Source organism: Haemaphysalis longicornis, unplaced genomic scaffold (assembly GCF_048455015.1).
Source record: "Haemaphysalis longicornis isolate Haplotype H1 unplaced genomic scaffold, Haemaphysalis longicornis Haplotype H1 scaffold_3, whole genome shotgun sequence".
In the NCBI taxonomy this organism is placed as follows: Eukaryota; Metazoa; Arthropoda; class Arachnida; order Ixodida; family Ixodidae; genus Haemaphysalis; species Haemaphysalis longicornis.
In genome coordinates this window covers 106,654,551-106,677,946 of record NW_027526335.1, presented here as the reverse complement: position 1 = coordinate 106,677,946, position 23,396 = coordinate 106,654,551, and the positions used below count along the sequence as shown (strand labels likewise).

The 23,396-nt window shown below is 47.2% G+C and overlaps 1 protein-coding gene and 1 non-coding gene across 2 annotated transcripts in view; one reads left to right on the top strand and one right to left on the bottom strand.

Moving 5' to 3' along the window:
• The window catches only part of LOC144175363 (uncharacterized), a 41,044-nt gene that overhangs the window by 5,276 nt on the left and 12,372 nt on the right, over positions 1 to 23,396 (top strand). The window contains exons 2-5 of the mRNA XM_077704445.1: positions 2,770 to 2,853; positions 8,653 to 8,701; positions 19,219 to 19,307; positions 22,209 to 22,298. Of these exons, the coding sequence (XP_077560571.1) occupies positions 2,770 to 2,853; positions 8,653 to 8,701; positions 19,219 to 19,307; positions 22,209 to 22,298 (312 nt within the window). The remainder of the gene's footprint in view (positions 1 to 2,769; positions 2,854 to 8,652; positions 8,702 to 19,218; positions 19,308 to 22,208; positions 22,299 to 23,396) is intronic.
• On the bottom strand, positions 8,908 to 8,981 carry Trnai-aau (transfer RNA isoleucine (anticodon AAU)). Its single transcript has one exon. It is a non-coding gene; the product is annotated as a tRNA-Ile (tRNA).

Sequence of the window (23,396 nt, the reverse complement as noted above, 5' to 3'; positions counted from 1 at the left end):
GCTTAAGAAAAGCAGAGTGGTGACGATAGTGCTGTGTATTACTGCGTGTTTTGTTTGGGCTAGCACCCGCAGTTTTTCCAGAGAGTAACCCTACTTCCGGTTTGTTTTTGGTGATGTTAAAGGCCGCCAGAGAGAAAGAAAGAGAGAACTACGTATCTTTAGTGAAGTCTGGCGAAAGACCGCTAGCGACATCAGTGTGCCAGAAACTGGACTTTGACATTTCTGTAATGCATGGACGCATTACATGAAATATCATTCTCAGTAGCCAGCATGTGCCGGGGTGGTTTATCATGTACCTCTTTCATGTGGTAAAGTACAGGTGGACCAAACGGGAAGATTGGGTAACTCGTGGTTGCGAGAACAAGATTTTGTGTGGGTGTCGTGATAGCCGCGCGCTAGAGGGAGGTGAGGCCTACTATATACGGATGTTGGGTCATGATTGCTTCAGCGAAACGTCAGTGTTTGCGCAACAGCAAGATGAAGTTTATTGATGACCGTTGTGATAGGTTGTTTGTGGTTTTATCGTAACGTTTTATCGTAGTGTGCCGTGCGGTGATGCTTCGGCCTGTACTTACATGTGAGCTTGCGTATAGTAATAGCAATAGCTTAATGTGGGCCAGTTGGTTCGCCATGATAACAGCGTTTTAAGGCGCAAGAAAAAAACGCGGACACTAGAAGAGAAAAAACAACCAAGACAAACGAAGCGCCACTTCCAACTAAAATTTATTAAAGAAAGAACCGGCATTTATATGTTATCCAAACATGACGTCACCACTGTGTTCGCTTATTAGGAATTCAATCTCTGTTGCTGAAAGAGCAACAGATGGCTTGCTGATGCACTTCTTACCCGCTTTTTCGATTAAGAACACTTCCATTAATTTCCCTTTCAAGCCTATCGCTAGCCCTGCGCAGAAATCTTGTCTGCTCCAACCTGCGCAGGGCTAGCGATAGGCCTGAAAGGGAAATTATGGAAGCGTTCTTAATCAAAAAAGCGGGTAAGGAGTGCATCAGCAAGCCATCTGTTGCCCTTTCAGCAACAGAGATTGAATTCCTAATAAGCGAACGCAGGGGTGTCGTCATGTTTGGATAACATAAATGCCGGTTGTTTCTTTAATAAATTTTAGTTGGAAGCGGCGCTTCGTTTGTCTTGGTTGTTTTTTCTCTTCTAGTGTCCGCGTTTTTTCTTGCGCCTTTAAACGCTGTGATCATGTATAGTAATAGTGAGTCAAAAGACTGCGCCTGTCCTTGTGTACTTTTCTTTTTGTGGTCGTCTCAATTCGCGCCGTTTTTTACTTTGCATAAGCACGACGCATGGCTGGCAACCTTGCTAAACAGCAACCATTGGTGGCAGAGCTCAAAGACGTCCGTGTCGCTTGGCGGAAGATTGCCTAGGGCGTATCTAAGAATAACGCAATTACATAACCGAGGCTTGAATTAGTTGAGTAATTTAAAAACACACATTGAGTGCGTTATTACGAAAATGGGCAACACAAACTACCAGAATACATAGGCACTTCGGATTAATTGTAAATACGAAAGCAAAAATGCCCCTTAGAACGACAAAAATGCTTCGCTTCCGCCTTTCGTTGTCCGAGGGCCTTTGTCCCTTTGCCGCTTCATACGCTTTGCCCCGCAATCCCATTCTGCGTTGAGCCTTTACAATGTATTCGGTCAGTTTTCTAAAAGCTGCACCATTTCTGGCTCCTGCAGCCGGCGAGAAATGGTGAGTTCGCGACGATGATGTATTTCGCTTCCTGTGCCTTCTCTAGCTTCACTGCATTGTACCGCTGCCTAATTTGGGGCGTACTTAGCACGAACGGCCGTGTTTTGTTACTGTGCAGTTTTAGCTTGCGCTATTGAAGGCATCACGATACGGATTGCTTCAGAGACAACGGCTTAACAGCTGGGCACAAATGTTTTCGCACTAACCACTTAAGAAGAAAGGATTAGGTGACCCCGGCGATTCAACGTTTAAATTAATAATATTAACTGAAGCATGCAATTTTCCTTGCAAGTGAGGAAATAGAAGGACCGCCGTAGTTTGCGCCCAAGAGGTTGAGGAGATACTTCGGGACTTAGCTGGCGGCTCCACTGTTTGTCTAAATGGAACCTACATTGACTTAGCCACCATAAACATTATAGGGATTTATGCTGCGGACACTACATCGGTACTCAGAGGAACGGCGGAGGGCGGGGATGGAGAATATTGAGACCGTTGGGAATACTTCAATTGTATACAACTTGTAGAGGCAGCCCACAAGTAAAACAATTTACCAGCTAAGCAATTACTTCAGCTTGCAGCTTTCGTCCAGGGTTGCATAGAAAACAAATTGAGAGGAAAGGCAGGGGCATCGAGATTTTTAATTTCATTCCCATCCAAGGAAGAAAGATATGCAGAGGCTATGACGGACCGTCTTCAAGCTTTCGATAATGTAGGCGCTGCGGAAACGACCCAATAAATCATAGAAGTGTCCAAGTGGGAAAACGCTTATATAGACTCTCGAAAGAAAGAATGCCACAGTGATGAGGCCCTCCATGGCAGAACTTACTATTTTATATCGGAAAATAAACGAAAATATGTTTTTACTTGACATTATTACCGACGGAGCTAATGGGCTTTGCTTCACATCATGCTAAAATATTTTATGCAGTGCGGAAGTTTGCCGATTTTGTTTATTACCTGATTGTGACACGTAAAAGTAGTCACGTCACTCACTTCAAATTTGGTCGTTCATTCCAACCTTGTAATACTGCGACCTTCTTATGCAGGGCGTGAGCTTCCACCGCAAACCAGCCACCATGTGCTTCTGCGAAACGCCTTTTGAAGTTTCGTTACTCGCAGCTGTCTGTTTGGTGAGATGCGTTTTCTATTCATTCCTTGTCGTGTTGACGTTCGTCGCGGATGATTATAAATAAATATTATTGGACTGAGTCGAGGTGCTGCTGTTAGGTGCTGGTATGCTGGTACTATGGACTCTGCCCAGTGGAGGCTTCCTTAGTCCAGGATGCCTTGGACCATGCTGGCTATCCGAGTCTTCTCCCCCAATCGTCGCTGGTTTTGAGCGGTCGGAGCTGATCACCAGCTTCACCAACTGCTCATAGGCAGGGTTGTGGTTGCTGGCACTCCCATAGCACGTGGTACAGGGAGCCTGGTCGGAAGCGATTTGCGTGGCCGGGTATTGGGTGCGATGCATAAGAATATTCGACCCTCCACTTCTAACGTTAGGTCTGCCTAAAGTATGTCCTCTTCTCTTGCTAGAACGTCACCATTACCAGAAAGACATATATATGGCGTGTAATCTTCGCGTCATAATGATCGCAGTACTACCGGATGATGGGAATAAAGCTGCAGCGAGCGCCTGCCTTTGTTCTCTCCGTGCGGTGTTTACGTGTGACCTTGTGTCTTCTCTGGCGCACTTTCATGGGTGACTACGTTTTTCAGCTGGCGCTGAGGTATACACAGCACATACCTGCATAAATGTGATTACTGGTGACATTATGTCCGCTTATTACCACCGTCATTACCCATTTCCCATTGAGTGAAGACACTTGCGGGAAGACGCGTCCAGTGTGGCTTCCTTCATTGGGCCCATTGAACTTGGTGTGCTTAGTTCAAGAAGTTGTTCGCTTACGTTGCCTTCCCTGATCAACCAACGTGTATTACGAGAACGGGGCTTCGTTTGAAGAAAACCGAAAGGCATCAGTTCTCAGACATATATCAGGCATGTACCAGAAGGACATATATCAGGCATGTAACCTTCCCGTCGTGGTCGCGGTAGTGCCGGATGATGGGGATAAAGCTGCAGCGAGCGCCTGCCTCTCTGCTCGACGTGCGGTGTTTACGAGTGACCTTGCGTCTTCTCTGGCGTGCTTTCGTGAGCGATCCCGTTTCACAGCTGGCGTGAGGTATACACAGCACATAAATACATACATGTGATCACTGGTGCCATTGTTTTCTCTTATTACCATCGTCATTACCCTTTTCCCTTTCCGGAAAGACACTTGCGGGAAAACACCCATTGGAATTCGTATGTTCAGTTCAACATGTTGTTCGCTTACGTTGCCTTCTCTGATCACCCTACTTGTATATTATGCCTCCGAGAACTGGACTTTGAAGAAAAACGAAAGGCATCAGTTCTCAGTATATAAAAAAATTGCCGCTTATCTGCTCATTTTGTTGCAAATGTCGACGAAAGATGATAGTCGCCTGGCGTCCCTGCCTAGTAAATGCGTCCCTTCGCTTTCGCGCTCACCTCTCATACTGCTTCTATCCAGTCTCGCTCCTCCCGAGTCAACACACTAGAGGTTTGCTCAAGTCAATTTAAATTTACCCCATTCCACAGCTTCAGGCCGGGTGCCTCGATGCCAGCGCTGTCGTATACGGCGGACACAAGCGTGAATTGGGACACCCTTCTCACGCGTTTATAGAACCCCGCTGCCCTCCTCCGTGTGCGTTCCAAGCGGAACGTGAGTTCTATCTAGTGGAACCATTTGTTACTGTTGGCGTTTGATGTCTTAAAATGCCGTCAGGAGCTAAGTGGCGCGGGCGACAGAAGGCGACGGAGTGAATTTTTTTCTGCTGTGGATGTAGTATTTTGTTTGCTATTCGCAAAATGAGACATCCATAAATTTTATAATTGAAGAACACCGCAGATATCACCGATGTATTGATTTTCTCCCTCATATTTGCGTAGTGCTTTGTCCTTGTTCACCATTGCTGGCAAGTATGAAAATTTCCAACGGGCTTCGATGTTTAGATTTGGCTGTGGGTGTAGAAACCTATTTTGCAGTTTCAGTTTCCTTTTGGCCGGTTGCTGAGTCGGGTTACCTACAGACAGACAGACAGACAGACAGACAGACAGACAGACAGACAGACAGACAGACAGACAGACAGACCAAAATTTCTGCGTTGAAGTAGCCCAAGAGAGAGTATCGTCTTTAAAAATGTTTTCACCTTGGAATTTCTAGTAGTTTTGACAAACACTTGCTTAAAACATGCAGTGGTTGTTTTTGTTTTTTTGTTCATAAAATCTATTTTACTTGTCAATTCCCATTCTTTTCTTACTGCCCCTACCATTTAAGCAAACACATGCCGTTTCTGTTCGTTGCAAATCCCTGTTGCCCTTCGTTGCGGTCAGCAAATGCCAACTAAACTCTTCGTTGTGGCGGATAGAAAATAGCAATAACCACCGTTTTCTACATCGCAAAAACTCTACCTTTTCCCAACATTTCACGAACTGGTGAAGCTATCCAGTTGCTTTTACACTTCACACACAATGTAAGAAATCTTAAACGCTCTGATCTCCGCGTGGTCAGGAGTAAAAAATGCATGCGTTGACATGCGGATGCTTCTCGTTTGTGCTTGGAAGCCCTTAACCATCAATAAAATAATCAAACTTTTGAATCCTTGCTGTGAAGTCATTTGATTCCTTAAGATGCACAAATATGCCTCGTACCACGATTAGAGCCAGAATAGGGATCTATGTACATAAGTGGACAAAATGCATACCACATGACTCATTCGGATGATAATTTTCGTAATGGACCCTACCACACCTGCCGCTGCCCAGCTGCCTTCAACCTGGCATCTTGCCTGCAATCGAGCTCAGGAAGAGAACCGGACACCAAAAGGCCCATTTAAAAAATATATATATACCGTTCCGAAATGGGGAAAAGGAAACAAGGACTTACGTTCAGTCGACCATCACATGATTTGAAAGCGAGCTGCGTGAGCATGAACGGAAGTGGTGTTACAAATTAATAGTAGATACTATGTAAGTTGTAATGTAGCAGTATATTTACCGGCTCATTGACCGGAGGCCAATCTCAACTATCGCACGAAACAAAACGGACGAACCGCGCAAAAAAAATGCATAAAAGTGCGTATTGATAGCGTAATTTGTCGAAGAGAACTACAAGAACCGAAATATAGAAGATAATAAAAATAAAATATGTACAAAACAAACTGCCTGCGTGGCCCTTATGTGCGCTTACATGGCTTGAAGGGGGCAGTGCAGCAATTATAAAAGAAGTCTTTGCTGCTACAAGTTGTTGTTGTTGTTGTTGTTGTTCAACAACATTTTCTGCACATTTTTACACCAGTTAGTCCGACAGGCTGACTGGCCTGCCTTTACGCTGTTGTCTCCCCACAGTCAATCTGCTTTCCGCATGCACCCGTTCTAACGCTCCTGTAGACACGTGCACCTGTCACGGCGGATGCGTCAGAATGATTCTTGTTTTATTCTGCCAAGGTTCCGAGTAACCGCCGTGGTAAGAGAGCATGGATGCTGCTGTAGCGACCCTGGTTTAACTCCCACTTTAAGCCAATTTTTTTTTTACGGCGGCCGCCTTTTTGGCCCCGTACGTGTCGAATTCGTCGATTACGACTAAATTGACTTGGTGGGTTTGACGAGACACCTAAGGCTTTCGCAGTAAAACTCGATCACTTCTAATTTGCCATATTGCACTTTTTAAGTTGCTTAGTTGCTGAAAGTTTTAGAAGCTATGGTTTTACCCAGAGTTCCTATATCTAGCTCGCGCAGGGAGCTAAGAGTTGCGCGACCGCCCGCCATCTTGGTATCCGGATTGCTGCGGGAAAGCCGCCCGTCGCTTGTGTGGGAGCCTTGGCTGCACGCTTCCGACGGCCTCCGACGCGCGGTGGGGGCGCTTCGGTAGGCAGCGCCTTACGGCTGCTCTTGCTGCTGTTCCTGGGAGGGGCGCGGTGCCGCCGGCGTCGGCGGGTGCGGCGCAGGCGTAGTCGGAGCTTCTCTGCGCGGCATGGATAATCGGAGTGACGTCATCACGGTGGCGTGTGGAAAAGGGTCGCGCAATCCTTAGCTCCCTGCGGGAGCTTTATAGAGGAACTCTAGTTTTATCCCAGCACTAAGAAATTGGGCACTCCGTTTCACAGCGACTTCGTTGATGCGGATGGAATTGCTTCAGAACACTGGCTTTTATGGCATTTGTACTAGAACAGGTCCTGATAGTTTGAAGTCTTACCAGATAAAACTTTTGACCGTTGGGAAGTCGCACGAGGAGTTCAATGCCACGTGTGCCATGAAATTTATTTCACCATTGCTCGATTCATGGTCGAGTTGCAGAAGTTTTCAGGCTCCATACTACTCACGCAGAAGTTCATATTTTGACAGAAGATGGGAATTCCTGATCGTTTAAAATGGCAAGGTAGTTTGACTAAATACTCCATGCAAATTAAACTCGACGCAATGGTAGTTACCTCAACAGCCTACTGAATTATAACTTTCTGTGAGGACATCCGGAATAGTTTTAAAGCTACAGAGCATTCGCCAACAGGTTTACTGCCACAAAGGTTGTCTGTGGTCGGATAACAACCACAAATGTCGAGGAGCGAGGAGCTGTCAAATCGCCAAAAGTAGAGGCAGTCAGCCGATTTCTTTCAAAGGTAAACCGTTCAATTATTCCGGTCAAGATACGCTGTCGGGCGTTATCTTTATTTTGGTCCGCAGAACATTTTCTCAAGAGCCAAGCTTCTTACGAAAGCTACCTCACTCTCAGTTTTAGTCGGATGTGCTGGAAGGGAAAGTTCAGAAACAGCGGCGGACTTTATTCAAGTTGTAAATAGGAACACAATATACTTCGATTGCACGCTCTAGGGATGAGTGATGACCGAACTGATATACAGGCTTGCGCGTACCACCAGGATCAAAGGGGACCACAGCTCCGACAGTGATTGCGGCTATCTGACTCTCGGGTGACTGCTGCGGCGCTGGATGCGGGAAGCGATTACCTGCACACTCACGCTTTCGCCCTGCCATTAGTAGTTCGGCTGGCCGCTTAGCACACATGATCCCGCTGCTACGAAGTCGTATGACGCGTTGCAGCAAATGGGGGTGCCTGGCCTCAGCGTACCCGCGTTCGCTGAAAATGAAAGTTTAGGTACTCTTTCTGTGCTACAGACAACAAAGATGACGGCGCCGTATTTTCTGCCCAGTTTCGCTTGCTTGTTATGGTTTGTTTACAAGAGGGTTTTAAACGATTCCCGATTCACCTCGCCTCTCAATAAATGGGATTCTACGAAAGGAGTATGTTTACAGAAAGCAGCTGTAGTACTTAATTATTATACCAGAATTGCCATAAGAGAAATTATGCTACGTTCGGCTGCTCGGGCCAGTACATAACTACATACAAATGGAACGCTAATTTCGTCCGGTATCAGGGGTAATTAGTCGTGGCTGTTTTAATGCGAACAACGTGAAGCCACGACTTCCAGGCCATTGAAATAGCATCACGAGGCCACCGTTAATCGGCCAGCCGATTTTTGTCCGCCAGGGTAAAACTGTAGTCATTGGAAGGGTTATTAAGCTGATGAACGCTGAATTGTGGTTAAGCGCAGATTACAGGCAGTCATCATTCGTTTGTTTCGGATATTTGAAATGAACCCGGGGAATAGTCTCGTAAACCAGGTATTGCAAAATTCCTGTTCCAAATCCTTTTGCCACTTACTGTGGAGTACTAACTTTATTTTTATTATAGCCTTTTGAGTGGAGATATACATGGACCTTCGTTTTTCTTTATTTCAAGAGAATTACTTTTGTCCATATGAATATTAGCGACAGATGTCTTTTTCGAAATAGTGACATAATTTCTCGTTAAACTGTTCTGTATTTTTTCCAGTTGTGGAATGGCTTCAAAGTGTACGATGTCTACACGGTCTACGAACGACGTGAGTGCTCAAGATTTCTCTACGTATTTCGGCTCTCTAGTGTCAACGTCCTTAGAGTGGTTCTCAAAGTTGTCCTCGCTCTTGTTTAGTTTACGAGTGTAGGTGTACTTTGCGGAGCGCATGGCGTATAATTAGGCTCAATGTTTAAATACATAAAAATACAGAAAGTAATAATTTCCTATAAGAGAATAAGAAAAAAAAAGAAGAGGCCCGCGCAGGGATCGAACCTACGACATTCGCGTTATTAGCATGACGCTCTAACCAACTAAGCTAGCGGACTTTTTCTTATTACCGTTTTTTTGCACACAATACATGTCACGGATACATTAAAAACCGTCGGGCGAACTTCGGCTGACGGAAAAACTTAAAATAAACATCAAACGTACACAGTTCTTCTAGTACAGGTAGCCATTCCATATCGGGAGTCTGCAACTTGTGCACTTCACAGAGCAAACTAATACTCTGTGCAAAGTATTTTCTCACAGTGAGGGCGTGCGGGTCAGCGTGGCGCACCGCCATCCTCGACCTCCAGATGACATACAATCCTACAGCCATGATGAGGTCATACGGCATACTGTTGTCACTAGCTACGCAAAGAAATCGTATGCCTTGGGGTGAAACGGGCAGGTCTATCTTTAAGGTCCTTTGCAACACATCCCAGAAAAAGATGGCGTCCCAGCACTCCGCGAAGACGTGCTCCACAGTTTCTGGCTTGTTGCACAAAGTGCACGTTGTAGGACCAGCGACAAACAAGCCTTTATCCTGCGTCCAAGTCTTAACGGGAAGTGTACTGGTGTGTAGTTTAAAGAAAATGTTTTCACGGCTGCTGGGACGGCCATCTTTTTAACACGAGACAACACGTCCTGGCCAGGAACAGATCTATACACTGATCGGTAAAGTGGCACAGGTAACACATCCTTTAAGTCTTTAGTAAGTGCCTTTCTTGACACAGCTGCTAAGTACTCCATTGAAAACCGTACTGCTAGAAACCTGAAAGAGTCTACAACCTCCTTCATATAACCTTTAAGGCTGCTACAGGTTTCGTCTGCGGATGAGACAATATATGGTGGCAACGTTTTTGCCAGCACACTTTGTAAAAATGTTCGGAAAAAAGGGTCATTCGTATCCCGTAAGAACAAAAACCGATTAACAAGTTGGCTAATGTAAACGTGACATAAACCAACCCCGCCCTCCCTAACTCGCCGGAAAATATTGGTTCTGCTTGAACGCTCCCAAACTGAAGGCCAAATGAACACGGCAAACACCCGATGTATTTTCTGAACTTGAACTCACAAACAATGAATGACTTGCATCACGTACCACAGCTTTGCTACCAGAAAAAGGTTGCAAACTGTGGCACGTGCGAAAAGAGAAAAAGATCGACCTCCCCACTTGGTTGCCTTTTCGCGCAGCCTCACCGTTTTGGATTCACAGTAATCGCGGCTATCCCGGTAGCTGTCCAGGGAAACTCCGATATAAGGCACTGGTAACTAAGCTAGCGGACCGCACACTTTTCCCTTTACTCAAGTGCTGCATCGCCGTCTGGGTTTGGACCTTGGTTTACGAAAACTCCTGGGCCATCTATACTGACTTGAAACCTATAGGAGGGACGAAGCATATAGTGTATAAGTTATTCTTGGCGCCTTGGCGTTTTTTCCAACGGAGGTGAAACTTTTGAGGTGGTAGACATATACAGATTTGCTGTGAAAGTCTCGTGTCTTTGGACCACGGAGCATTCCACGAAGCGCAAACGATTGCCCTGGTGTTTTAGTACCGTGACTACATCGATGATGACATGAGACGACGACAGCAGACGCTGACAGGCCGAGCCGCTAAGGGGCTTAGACCCTAAGATCATGCGCCCCTCCGTGTAGCGATGAGGATATGGTTGCAGGCGAAGCTTTGCCGCGAGAAATTTCGTGGTTGGCGAATCCCACTCCGAGTATGGGTTATTTGGTTGTATGCAGCACCTTTTTTAAAGACGATAGTCTTTCTTGGGCTACTTAAACCCAGAAATTTTGGTCTGTCTGTCTGTGTGTCTATCTGTCTGTCTGTCCGTCTGTAACTCGATTCAGCCACCCGGCCAAAGTAAAACAAGGCCTGCGCAATAGTCTTATATAGTCACAGCTAAATCTACCTGTCTAACTCCGGTGTAATGTTCATACCTGTCAACATGGTTGAATCAGAACAAGAGATTACGCAAATATAAGACAACAAATTAATACAGAAGTAATATTTGCAGTGTTCCTTTATCAAAAATCATACATGCTTGATTCAACTTGATCAACTGAATCAACTTGATCAACTTGATCAACTATACTTGATCAACTGAAGAAAAAAATTGGGCCCATCTCCCCGCGAGGGGGATTCGAGTAAATGCGCCGCATAGGGGGTGGGTGTATTGCGTTAACGTTTAGTGTTTGGGGAGTTGGTGGTAGTGAATGCATTGTATCAGCAGCTTCTTGACGTAGTTTGAATGAGTCAAGGATATAAGGCGCGTTCGTAGCCTCCCATTCTGTGTCGGCTTTGTGGCGCAGTGGGTAGAGCTCCATGTACATTGCGTTCCGCCCGCAGGGTCGAGGGATCGAAACCAGGTGCCGGATAGTATTTTTTTATATAGTGTAGGGGGAGGGGTGCGGACTGCGACTACGGACGTCAACGCGGGTGACATCGTGAGTTACTGAAATGCTCTGCATTTAAAAAAAATTCACCCCGCTGTCGCCTGCTGTCGCCCGCGCCACTATAGCTTCTGGCGGCGTTTTAAGTACGCAACAGGCAACAGTTACGAAAGGTTCCACTAGATAGGTTCTACGTTCTGCTTGGAACGCACGTGGACGAGAGCAGCATAGTTCGATAAACGTTGAAGTAGGGCGCCTCGATCCACGTGCGTTTCCGCCGTACACCAGCGTTGGCATAGAGACACCCGGCCTGGAGCAGTGGAACGCGGTAAATTTAAAATGATTTAGGCAAACACTTGGCGTCTTTACCTTGGGAGAAGCGCGACGCAAGAGGAACAACAGGAGAGGTGAGCGGGAAAGCGAAGGGAGGCATTTACTTGGCAAAAGTCGATAAAGACTATCGTTTTCTGTCGACATTTGCAATGAAAGGAGCAGATACGCTGCCAATTTTTTTTAAACTAACCGCAGGAACTCACCGGTATGCACTCCGTAGGCCTAACGTTCGGGTTTGGGGTCCACGGCGTGAGTCGGTACCTGCTGCTTAGCGTACAGTGAGTACTTCTCCGAGTGGGTGCCGGTTCAAGGTGTGAAACATAAAAAAATGGCCGCGTATCTTCTCCTTTTGTTGCAAATGTCAACGGAAGACGATAGTAGACTGCCACCCCTGCTAAGCAAATGTCTCCCTTCTGTTTCCCGCTCACTTCTCATGCTGCTTCCCTCCCGTCACGTTACTCCCAAGGTAACACTGTAGAGATTTGATCAAGTCAATTTAAATTTACCGCGTTCCACTACTCCAGGCCTGGTGCCTCGATGCCAGCGCAGCCCTATGGCGGAGGCGCGCGGCAATCAAGGCAACCCATTCACGCGCTTATAGAACCCTCTTGCCCTACTTCATGTGCGTTCCAAGCGGAGCATAGAACCTATCAAGTTGAGCCTTTCGTTACTGTTGCGTTTGATTTCTTAAAACACCGCCGGGAGCTATAGTGGCGCGGGCCACAGCAGGCGGCGGAGGGAATCTTTTTTAAAGACGATAGTCTTTCTTGGGCTACTTAAACCCAGAAGTTTTGGTCTGTCTGTATGTCTGTCTGTCTGTTTGTCCGTCTGTCTGTCTGTGACTCGATTCAGCCACCCGGCCAAATCAAAACAATGCCTGCGCAATAGTCTTATATAATCACAGCTAAATCTACCCGTCTTGGTCCGGTGTAATGTTCATACTTGTCAACATTGTTGAATAAGAACAAGACATTACGAAAATATGAGACAACAGATCAATACAGAAGTGATATTTGCAGTGTTCCTTTATAAAAAATCAAACATGCTTGACTTTTGCGAAAAAAATACATCAACTGCAGAAAAAGAATTCGCTCCACCGTCGCCTGCTGTCGCCCGCGCCACTATAGCTTCTGGCGCCATTTTAAGAAATCAACCGGCAACAGTTACGCAAGGTTCCACTAGATAGTTTCCACGTTCTGCTTGCAACGCACGTGGAGTAGGGAAACGCGGTTCTATAAAAGTTGAAGTAGGGTGCCTCGATTAACGCGCGTCTTCGCCGTACGGCAGCGTTCGCATCGAGACACCCGCTTTGGAGCAGTGGAACGCGGGAAATTTAAAATGATTTAAGCAGACATTTGGCGTCTTTACCTTGGGAGGAGCGCGACGCAAGAGGAACAAGGTGAGCGGTAAAGCGAAGGGAGGCATTTACTTCGCAAAAGCCGATAAAGACTATCGTCTTTTGACGTCATTTGCAACAAAAGGAGCAGATACGCGGCCAATTTTTTTCTGCAGTAGATGTACTGTTTCATTTGCTACCCAAAAACCAAGCACCCAGAAATTTTTTCATAAACACTAGAAATATCACTTATGTATTGATTTTTTTGCGTGATATTTGCGTAATGTCTTGTACTTCTTGAACAATGTTGAGAAGCATGAACATTTCCACCGCACTTATAAGTATTCTAGTTCACTATAGCGGCAGCGTCAGCGGGGAAGCCGGCATGTCGGCGGAGTTCGTCCCGCCAAGTCACGTGATGCGTCAGCAATGATACGGGGCAGCTGCCGTCAAATTAAGGGTAAATTAAGGTCAAATTTACCATGACGGCGGGACCGCTGGACGAGGTTAGTAGAGCGTAGGTTTAAGCTGGCGATGAAGAAAAAAAAAATAAAGAAACGTCATTGTGATGACGCCGCACTTGTCACTCTTGTGTCCAACTTTCCGTAATGTCTGAATGGTTATTTAAGATTACGCAATACTGCACTTCCATCTGAGACACTTGCGGCCACTAGTTGGTCAAGAGAAAGTGCTGTTCGAACGGGAAGCCCACCGTTGTGGCGATTAAATTATCAAAACGCTGCTTTTCCTTGGTTTCCTCGCGTGTAGTGTTCTGGAAGCGAGCTTCAGGTTTTGCCACCCGCACGTCGCCTCTCTCCCCTCACTCAAAGCTAAGGAAATACTCAAAATGTGTTACTAGTGTATACTAAATAAAACCTAAATACATTGAGAGATGCCATGGCAATGTGTCTTAGGGGCAATTGTTAACGTTCAACTAGAAAATATCATATTGTGGTTCCAAAAAAGATGTGGAGCTTTGACTTTTAGTGCTAGCGAGTGAAGCATAACGGCAAACTCCATTATGGCAAGCACTCGCCGCGGCGTTTGTTGATGCTGCATGACTTCGGGCACTGGCGTAATATTACCCGGTGTTCAATATGCGGCGAGACGCTCGATCCGTCTTGCACGCTTCCGCGCCTCAAAAGGGCCGTGCGGGACTGGTCTATGCGCATACCTAAACCTCGGTGCCATCGCAGTTCCGCTGTTCTTTCCTTCACGTTTTCAAAGAAAGTGCTACGAGTTGTGCCGCGCCTCCGCCAGATAGCGCCACCGCGACCGAGAGAAGACGCATTGAAACATCCCCCTCGCGAGGGGCACGATCAAATGGAGAGCATTTCCGGGGGCGCACGATGTTAAGTAGTTTGAGTTACGTTAATGTTGTTGCACTTGTGGCAACTGCTGACGAGAGAGCGCTCATCAGCAGTAATTTGAATGAGTCAACGATATAAGGCGCGTTCGTAGCGTCCCAATCTGTGTCGGCTTTGTGGCGCAGTGGGTAAAGCACCATGTACATTGCGTTCTGCCCACAGGGTCGAGGGATCGAAACCGGGCGCCGGGTAGTATTTTTTTTTTATATAGTAGGGAGGGGTGCGGTGCGGACTACGGACGTCAACGCGGGTGACATCGTGAGTTACTGAAATGCTCTGCATTTAAAACAAAAGTTTTTTTTTATTCGAAAGATTTGGTGGACTGTGACTTCACCACACAATTCGCTGACAACCGTGCGACCGAACCCGAACGGGTTGTCAGCGAATTGTTTGGTGAAGTCACAGTCCACTACAGCGGAAGGAACATGATTCGCGGGTCGGCAGCACTCTTGTGGGTGTGCTTCTCGAGCTACGTCCTGCTGGCGGGTCGCTTCGGCAAAGGTGCGAGGACATTGGTATTGCTCAGTGGCGTGTACGCCAGACGCTTGCGTTGCGACGAGCTCAGCTTGTGCAACGCCGCGGTGGCGTTCTACAAGCTGAGCGGCGTTCAGGATAGGCGGCGGACCGATAAACACAGCAGCTTCCCCTGCTACCCGCTGCCCTATCGAGGCGTCAACTATCGACGCTGGTTAAGGTCATGACGCACTACTTCGCTTCACCTCCCCTAGACGGCAGCACCAAATAAATGGAGAAGTTAGAGGCAAGGACATAAGGCGCGTTCGTACGGTAATCCGGGCATTATTCATGGCTCAGTTGGAAGAGCGTTTCACACCTCCCGTTACGGCCAGACTGATCGTGGGCTGGAATCCTAGCGCCACCACGCCAATGCAACAATTTCTGGTGATCTTGTTTCCGTGACGGATATCACTCGGTGTGGTTTCTGTACCCCGGCATAAAACACTTTCGCGTTAAAAACGTAAAAAATTGACGCTGCTTGCACTACCTATGCAAAGCTGGAATAAGCACAGCTGGAAAGCGAAGAAGGTCCCTTCCCCCCTCTGATCCCAAGAGAGATCCCAAGAGGTCCCTTCTGATCGTGGATCCCAAGAGAGAAGGAGCAGAAAGCGCAAGTCTATGCGCCTGTGCTACGAAGGCGATGCGGCCACCTCCTTCTGTCCCTCGTTGCGCAGCTACGCCACCGTCTGAACGAAGGCTGCAGCCTTCGATTCCACTCGCTTTCACCCACGTTGGCATATCAGTCAACGGGGCTGCAGATGAACTGGTCGAAGCAGCCCCCGACTCCCCCACAGACCCCAGTCTGAACGTCTCTGATGCGCTTTCGTGTGGCCAGAGGTACCGCCAGGCGGAAGGTGGCCACATTTCACACCCACAGACGAGTGGCCTCAGGGGAGGTGCCAAGGTTCCTTCCAACTAGTGGGATAGCACAAACAGAGCAGTCCCTCCTCCTACGACTTCGCACCGGGTGCTTCAACACAGCAGTACGCCTTCACAGGCAGGGTCACAAGGCCTCACCACCCTGTGTCCGATTCCCAGACAATGAGACCTTGAAGAACATCCTCTGCACTTGCCCTACGTCTGCTGGTACCCGGCACAAATTTGTGTCTGGGTACCGGAGGCAAAGGCTACCATCGAGGACCGCGGACGACATTGTGCATCCTCGCGGGCCACTGAAGCTGCACCGAGAGCCCTTCAAGCTCCTGATCAGATACCTCGAGGAGTTGGGCCTCAACACCCGCCCCTAATCTGTCAATGACTAAAGTCATTATCCCTATTTCCTTCGGGTGTGTGCGTGTGTGTGTGTGTGCGTGCGTGCGTGTGCGTGTACGTGCGTGTGCGTGTGTGTGTGTGTGCGTGTGTGTGTGGCACGTGCGTGCATGCGTGACTGCGTGTGCATCTGCGTGTGTGTACGCGCGTGTGTGGGTGTGTGTGTGTGCGTGCGTGCATGTGTGTGGGTGTGCGCACGTGCGTGTGGGACTGCGTGTGCCTGCGTGCGTGTGCGTGTGCGTGTGTGTGCGTGTGTGTGTCGTGTGCGTGCGTGTTCGTGTGTGTGTGCATAAAGTGTGCACATAGCCCGTTCATAGCCTGTTATTTCATTTTCCTTTCACTGCCCTTCCTTTTATTCCTCTTCCCTTCTCCCGGGGAGACGTGTGCCCTCGGCTGAGAGGCCAAACTGCGCCATGTAAATATTACCCCTCCAATAAAAAAAAATTCCCGCGCCTTCCCGCGAGGGGAACACGAGTAAATGCAGAGCATTGGGGGTCGTTAACGCCGCGTAAAGTCGCGTTAAGGTGGGTAGTTGGGTCGTAGTTGCGTTGGTGTTGGTTTGGGTTAGAGAGAGGAGAGTAAAGTCGCGTTAGGGTGGAGCGAGCGTCAACCAAGGAAGGAAGGAGCAACGCAGTGACCGAAGACTGAAGCACGAGCGACCGCTAGCCGCTTTATATTTGCAGCGCACGCAGTAGAGATAGAGCAGTACGGGGGGGAGAGGGCGCATGCGCAAGCAGCGCGCGCCCTTCCACGCCTCACCGCGCTGCTATCACGCACCTGTTACGCCGAGACCGCGACGGAGCGAACGGGCTGACTACGACGCATGCGCGCGCCAGCTGCTGTTGAGAGAGAGGAGGGAAGGAGGAGAGGCGCACCTGCTGCGGACGCGGAGCTGTGGACGCCGTCCGACGCAGGAAGAGGGGAGGCTAAGAAATGCTTGGCATTTAAATTTCTCTCTCTCTCTCTCTCTCTCTCTCTCTCTCTCTCTCTCTCTCTCTCTCTCTCTCTTCTCTCTCTCTCTCTCTCTCTCTCTCTCTCTCTCTCTCTCTCTCTCTCTCTCTCTCTCTCTCTCTCTCTCGTATGGCGACCGGCAACCGAAGGCTTACATACTGGATATTAACTGCCACCAAGATGTCGTACCCGCCGAGCGAGTCCAGCCTGCTCACATAGCCTTGCTCCGACCCACCCAGGGCATCCCCGTCACAATGACCCCGCCCCGGAATTCCCACGCTCACCCGAGCGAAAACCTCACGTGGGCAACACAACAGTCCGGCTGTATTGGGGGTGGGAGATGTCCTGTAGCGACCGTCCCGCTACGCGGTCGCCGCGCCAAAGACGACGACGAAGGGAAGAACTATTCACGTTGCGCAAACCCACGCTCAAGTCTGAACGATTCCGGGGGCTCCCCACCAGGCGCACGCTCACGTGCGCTCGAAATTTTCACTAAATATACTGTGCGAAGGTCGTGCCAGGTGCTTCGCACAGGTGCAATTCTTTTCCTTAGTATTTGTTTTTTTTTAACGCCAATGGACCAAGCTGGAGTTTAAAGGGGCCAAGCAGACAAAACACACTTTTGGTTCATTCAAAAGGTCGCCTCGTTAGAATCATACTGACACCACTTTTAAGGTCAACTTCGCTCAAATAAGCCATATAATTAGGAAAAAAAGGAATCGCCATGCGACCAATGAGATCATTTCCTGCCACAGAACTTATGATGTCTTACGAGGCAGCTCTGAGATCGGCGGAGGCCGACAAACGCAAACGCAAATTAGGCATAGCTTATAAGCTTGCGGAACGAGCCATTGGCGCTTAAATTTAGGGCAAACTTTTTTTAAAAGCAGTGAGAATGGTGGGAGAAACAGTGGAAGTTACAAAACACACTTAAACATAGAAGTACCGATGCCCACTGCTGTTGGTACTACTCGCACAATGCTTGATTTAGCTGCACAGGACTGCGGGGCTTTCATGGCTGTCTCAGACAACACTGGCCGATTGGCGCAAGCAACGGTGTCTTACGTGACCATATTTGTCGAGCGAGCACTATGTTTCAAGAAACGATTATTTTCTCCCTGAACAAAAACAAGCCATGTTTAAATACGGTCAAATATAAATCACAGGGCAGAAAACTGCTTGCCTCGGTATGGTGGCACTATCTATGTCTCACTAACGGTAAACAAGGCTTCGCAATCGACTGCAGAGCGTTACGTTCCTGTGATGTCATTGAAGACCGCGAAAACACACTGTTTAGCGCGAAAATAAACAAATTCAACTTAATTTCTCAGTGAATAAAACATCATTTTCACCCGGAAAAACACAAAATCTTTCGAATAAACCAAACCGGTATTTTGTCTGCATGGCCCCTTTGCACAGTTGTGGTGTTAGAAAAAGCTCACTGTAACAAGCAATCTCGGCGCCGGTCACTCAGCGTCGAGAAACGTGATTTCCACCCGAGGTCAGTGAACGGACGCTACACCACGACTGGCTGCACGGTACAGCTAGCTGGCGACGGCTCCTGCACTTGGGTCCTTCGTAACCCAGCGTGCCGTGGGTTCGCTAGGTGGAGATAGCGTACTTCGCCACCTGGCGCTGCATTTTTAAATGCAGAGATTTTCAGTAACTTACGATGTCACCCACGTTGACGTCCGTAGTCGCAGTCCGCACCCCTCCCCCTACACTATATAAAAAAATACTATCCGGCGCCTGGTTTCGATCCCTCGACCCTGCGGGCGGAACGCAATGTACATGGTGCTCTACCCACTGCGCCACAAAGCCGACACAGAATGGGAGGCTACGAACGTGCCCTATATCCTTGACTCATTCAAACTACATCAAGAAGCTGCTGATACAACGCATTCACTACCACCAACTCCCCAAACACTAAACGTTAACGCAATACACCCACCCCCTATGCGACGCATTTACTCGAGTCCCCCTCGCGGGGAGATGGGTCCAATTTTTATTTCACGGGTGAGGCAGTCATGGCTTCTATAATATTTGACGTGATCTAAAACCTTTGGAGTATTTAACTCAGATTGTGGTGTGAACTCATTCGAATTTTTTTTTCTGGATTTCTTTCAGACGGAGGCTTCTTTGTGCTGGTTTTGAACATTGCTTTCTACGGTTATTCCATAATTGTAGCAACCATGCTGCTATTGGGAGCAATATCTGTAAGTTGGAATAACTTGAAGTGATTTCTATTTACCCAAATCGTAATTATTAAAACAGAAAACTGATATATTTTGGGTGATCGAACCATTCCAAATCTTATTTCTCTCACATGCCCCCGTGAAGTTATTCTGTGCTGAGAGTGGCGCATCCTACTCTTTCAATCGGCAATGCTTCCCCGAGCTCTAACTCGTTTGATAGGAAGTGCGACCCTTTGCTGGCCCACCAAGTGCGCCCCTATTTGATCAAGATTTTTGTCGATCGGATTCGGCCTTTAGAATGAATAGACTACGCAACAAAAAGAACGGTTGGAACGGTTCATTGACTCTCTATTCGCGGCCCTTAGTTTGACTGCTGCTTCGTGGTTTCTTATTTGGACAGTTCGTCGCCGAGGGAAAGCTTTTTTCTGGTAGCGAGTAGGGAAAATTATGGTTTTATGTATCTGCTTTTGATCTAGGCCGGCACAATTTTTTCTGATCTACCTGTATATGAACCGAACGTATAGCGTCATTGGAGCATCATTGCTACAGATTGGGAGCAGGGCCCCTTCTTATGGTCAGTTGCAGCCACACTACTAGTCTGTGGAGTTGGGAAAATTAAGGTGGCGCGTTGTGCGCAATGATGACTTATTCATGTAAAACTATCGCAATTCGTTTTTAACTAGGAAAAATTATATGTTTAATTAACAGATCTTAAATAGTCTTTGATGGCCTCTAACATCTTCCCTCTAACTCACCTGAGGTTTTCTGGGACCTGATTTTACCACAGCATCACATAATATATATCAACAGTCAGGCGTAATAGGTACCACAAGTGCTGGCTCACCAACACTGCTCAATCATGAAGGGGCCATGAAGACAAGATGCAAATTTGGTTAGTTCAAAAGATTGCCTCGTTAGAATCGTGCCGACACCACTTTTTACGGAAATTTCGATCAAATAAGCTATATAATTAGGAAAAAAGGGAATGGACATGCCACCCAGTAGCTCACTTCATGCAACAGAACCTATCATACCAGCTAGCCCTGCGATTGCAGGCTCCGGCAAAAGCAAACGCAAATTAGGCAGAGCTTATAAGCTTGGCGAACGAGCTATTTTGCCCTTTAATTCAGGGCACATTCTTTTTATGGCAGTAATAATGCTAGTACAAACGGTGTAAGATACGAAAGCACACGTAAACATAGAAGCGGCGAAGCGTACTGCCTTTGGTACTGCGCACGCTATGCTTGGTTTAGATGCGGAGCACTGCGGGGCTTGGGGGGGAGTCTCAGACGACACTGGCCGATTGACGCAAGCGACGGTGTCATACGTGACCATATTTGTCGAGCGAGCATCATTTTTGACGAAACGGTTATTTTCTCCATGAACAAAAACAAGCCAGGTTTAAATACGGTCACAAACAAACCGAAGGCAGCAAACAGGTTGCCGCAGTGTGGTGGCGCCATCTAGGTTGAATAACAGTAAACAAGTCTCCGCTCCACACAAAGGCCTGTTCGTATGATGTCACACGTTTTGGCGCGAGAATCAAAATTTCAAGTTAACTTTAATAATTTCGCAGTGCTTCCGTTTGCCTCCGGACAAGCGCTGGTGGCACTATAGTACATGAAATCTTTCGAATAAAACGAACTTGTATTTAGTCTTCGAGGCCCCTTTAAGCAGTGAAGTCTTTATTGCGATTACGTGTGGTTCTATTGTGGTAACACTTTGATTTAAATAGTCCCATATTCAAGGCTGCCTGCAGTTCCCAGAAAGTTAACGTGCGAGCGGTGACTAATTTCCTTAAATGCGTGAAGACGATACTGAACCAGATATTTACGCCATTTTACTAACGTCACTTCATATATTATTCTTTTATATCTAGTTTTGGTTAATACATGTAGAGGGCATGCCAATGGTGCGAAAGCTTGTTATACCCGTTCCAAACGTAAACGAAAAATGACATTAAGTGTTTAAAAGACCTTGGTATACCGAATGACATTCTTTGGGCGGGCCGTGCTAAACGCGAGAACGCGAAGACATTAATTGTGTTAGGCATGATAAGGAGAATGACTAAAAAGAGAAATGCGCTTGTATTTTAGAAGTTTTTAATGTAGAGGAAAACGTCGTGCAAGGGCTAAAAATGTTTTCTTTGTGAAAAAAAGTTATGAGAAATAGTGGATTTTTTAAAAAAAGGTGTTAGCCGTATTTAAAAGCGGCTCAACCAGCTGCCGTCACCTGCCAGCGGTAGCCGAATCGGAAAAAATCAAAACGAGCAGCAACACGATGTTTTCCCTTTTGCCGCTGTTTTAGTGAACTTCGTCTTTTTCAGAGCTTCCGAACCAAGAGCGCGCAAAAAATTGTCTTATTTCGAAGTTCAGCTACGCTTCCGCTTGCATTTGGTGCTCATCGCGTTCGAGAGTAGGCAGATTTAGGCGTTCGTGAAGGCGAATGAGTTGTGCAGAACTCCTTAAATCAAAAATGACATGAGAGCGAAAGGCACTAGATTTTTGCTTGTACCAGCAAATTATTGTCATTAAAACTTAAGTCTGTAAGAATTTATTGTCATTTTTTGTGTACGCGTGGCACGGGCAGTAGCCGAAAGAGATTCGACGATCGCTCACATGAAATCCCTTATGTGAAAGTTTTAGAAAATCATCTTAGTTCTATCGATGCCATTACAGTAAGGAGAGACACGGGCGACTTGTTTACCATTTTCACAAGCGACGGTTCTGACGTTTTGTGATGGTTTTGATGGTCATAACGCTACCAAGCGTTCAGTGAATGACAGTTGTTTTCACACGCACTTAAACAACGTTAATATTAATAAATACTCTTGCCCACATTGAGAGGAACTCAGTCGCATGCGGGATATCAAGAAGCCGCAACGTCTTTTGACGCTAACTTTTGCATTCTTGCTTCTTTCAGGGCAGCAAATCCCTCCTGGGTTATTTTGATATTGGTGCAAAAATAAAGGTGGTCCTTTTAATAATCCTACTGACGGTCCGCATCATATTCGTAAGTACACTTCAGAAACTATTATAACCAACGCGAATCTTGTTACCTGAAATTAATTTGTAATCTTCTATGCGGTTTAAAATGACGTGCGGCATTATTTGTGTCCAGTGGTTTCTGCAAATGGCCTGACTGTGTCACAACTATGCGCACGGAAATATCAGTTCTCTCTCTGTGAAATAGAAGCTGCTTTTTCCCTTCCCGGGCTTCTGTCGCTCAGGCATAGAGGGCGCACAAAAACATACGAGAGAGCGCGTTCGTAGAAAGTGACGTCAGGCCGAGTTGGCCGCGGCAGCGCTGGCAACGCTACGCGGCCTGCGTTTCAGTCGACCAGGGACGCTACAAGCCTACGAAGGTGCCGTCGAGCTGAGTTAGCAGCGCTGCACCAAGGTAAATATGACTGGTAGCGAAGCTTCCATAGAAGCCCATACGTTCAGAAAATGGCGGCTCTTAAGCTGCTCATGGGGCTTAGCGCCATCTGTGCGAGGAGGGAACACTTCCGGCGGAACAAAAAATAAACAGGATGTGACGCAAGATCCGGTCAGAAAGTGACGTCATTTTGGTGGCATTAGCGAGAAAATTTGACTTCAAACTAGCCTTAGCAGGACTCTGATCGCTGAGGGCTCATGTCATTGCCATCTGACGCAAGTTGGCGAGCCCTTGGCGTGCGTGCTTCAAGTCAACGCCAGCTTATACTCGTGACTAGAGAAACGCACTTTAGCATACTGTCGTATGATTCGCCTCGGTGTTTATAAAAGCATCTTGCATCTTCTCTGAACTTTTATTCTGTATTCATGCCTTCCACTGCTGTATAAAAGCAATCAGTTGTTTATTTTGATTGCAGCGGGTGGCAAACATACACCCCCCCCCCCCCCCCCCCGACCGGAATTTTTTTCTGCCTTGGGATACAGAGCCCAAAATGACACTTGACCACTCTCCCCGGCCCCCCTTTTATATAAAAAACGTGCCCACTCCTTACCCCGATACCAATTTCTACCAACGCCACTGCTAAGTTTGATTGCGTCGCACATACGCAGGTAGGCGTGCGTGCCTTAAGTATAGATCAAGGTTATATAATGCTTGCTCAGTTTGTGTACTTCT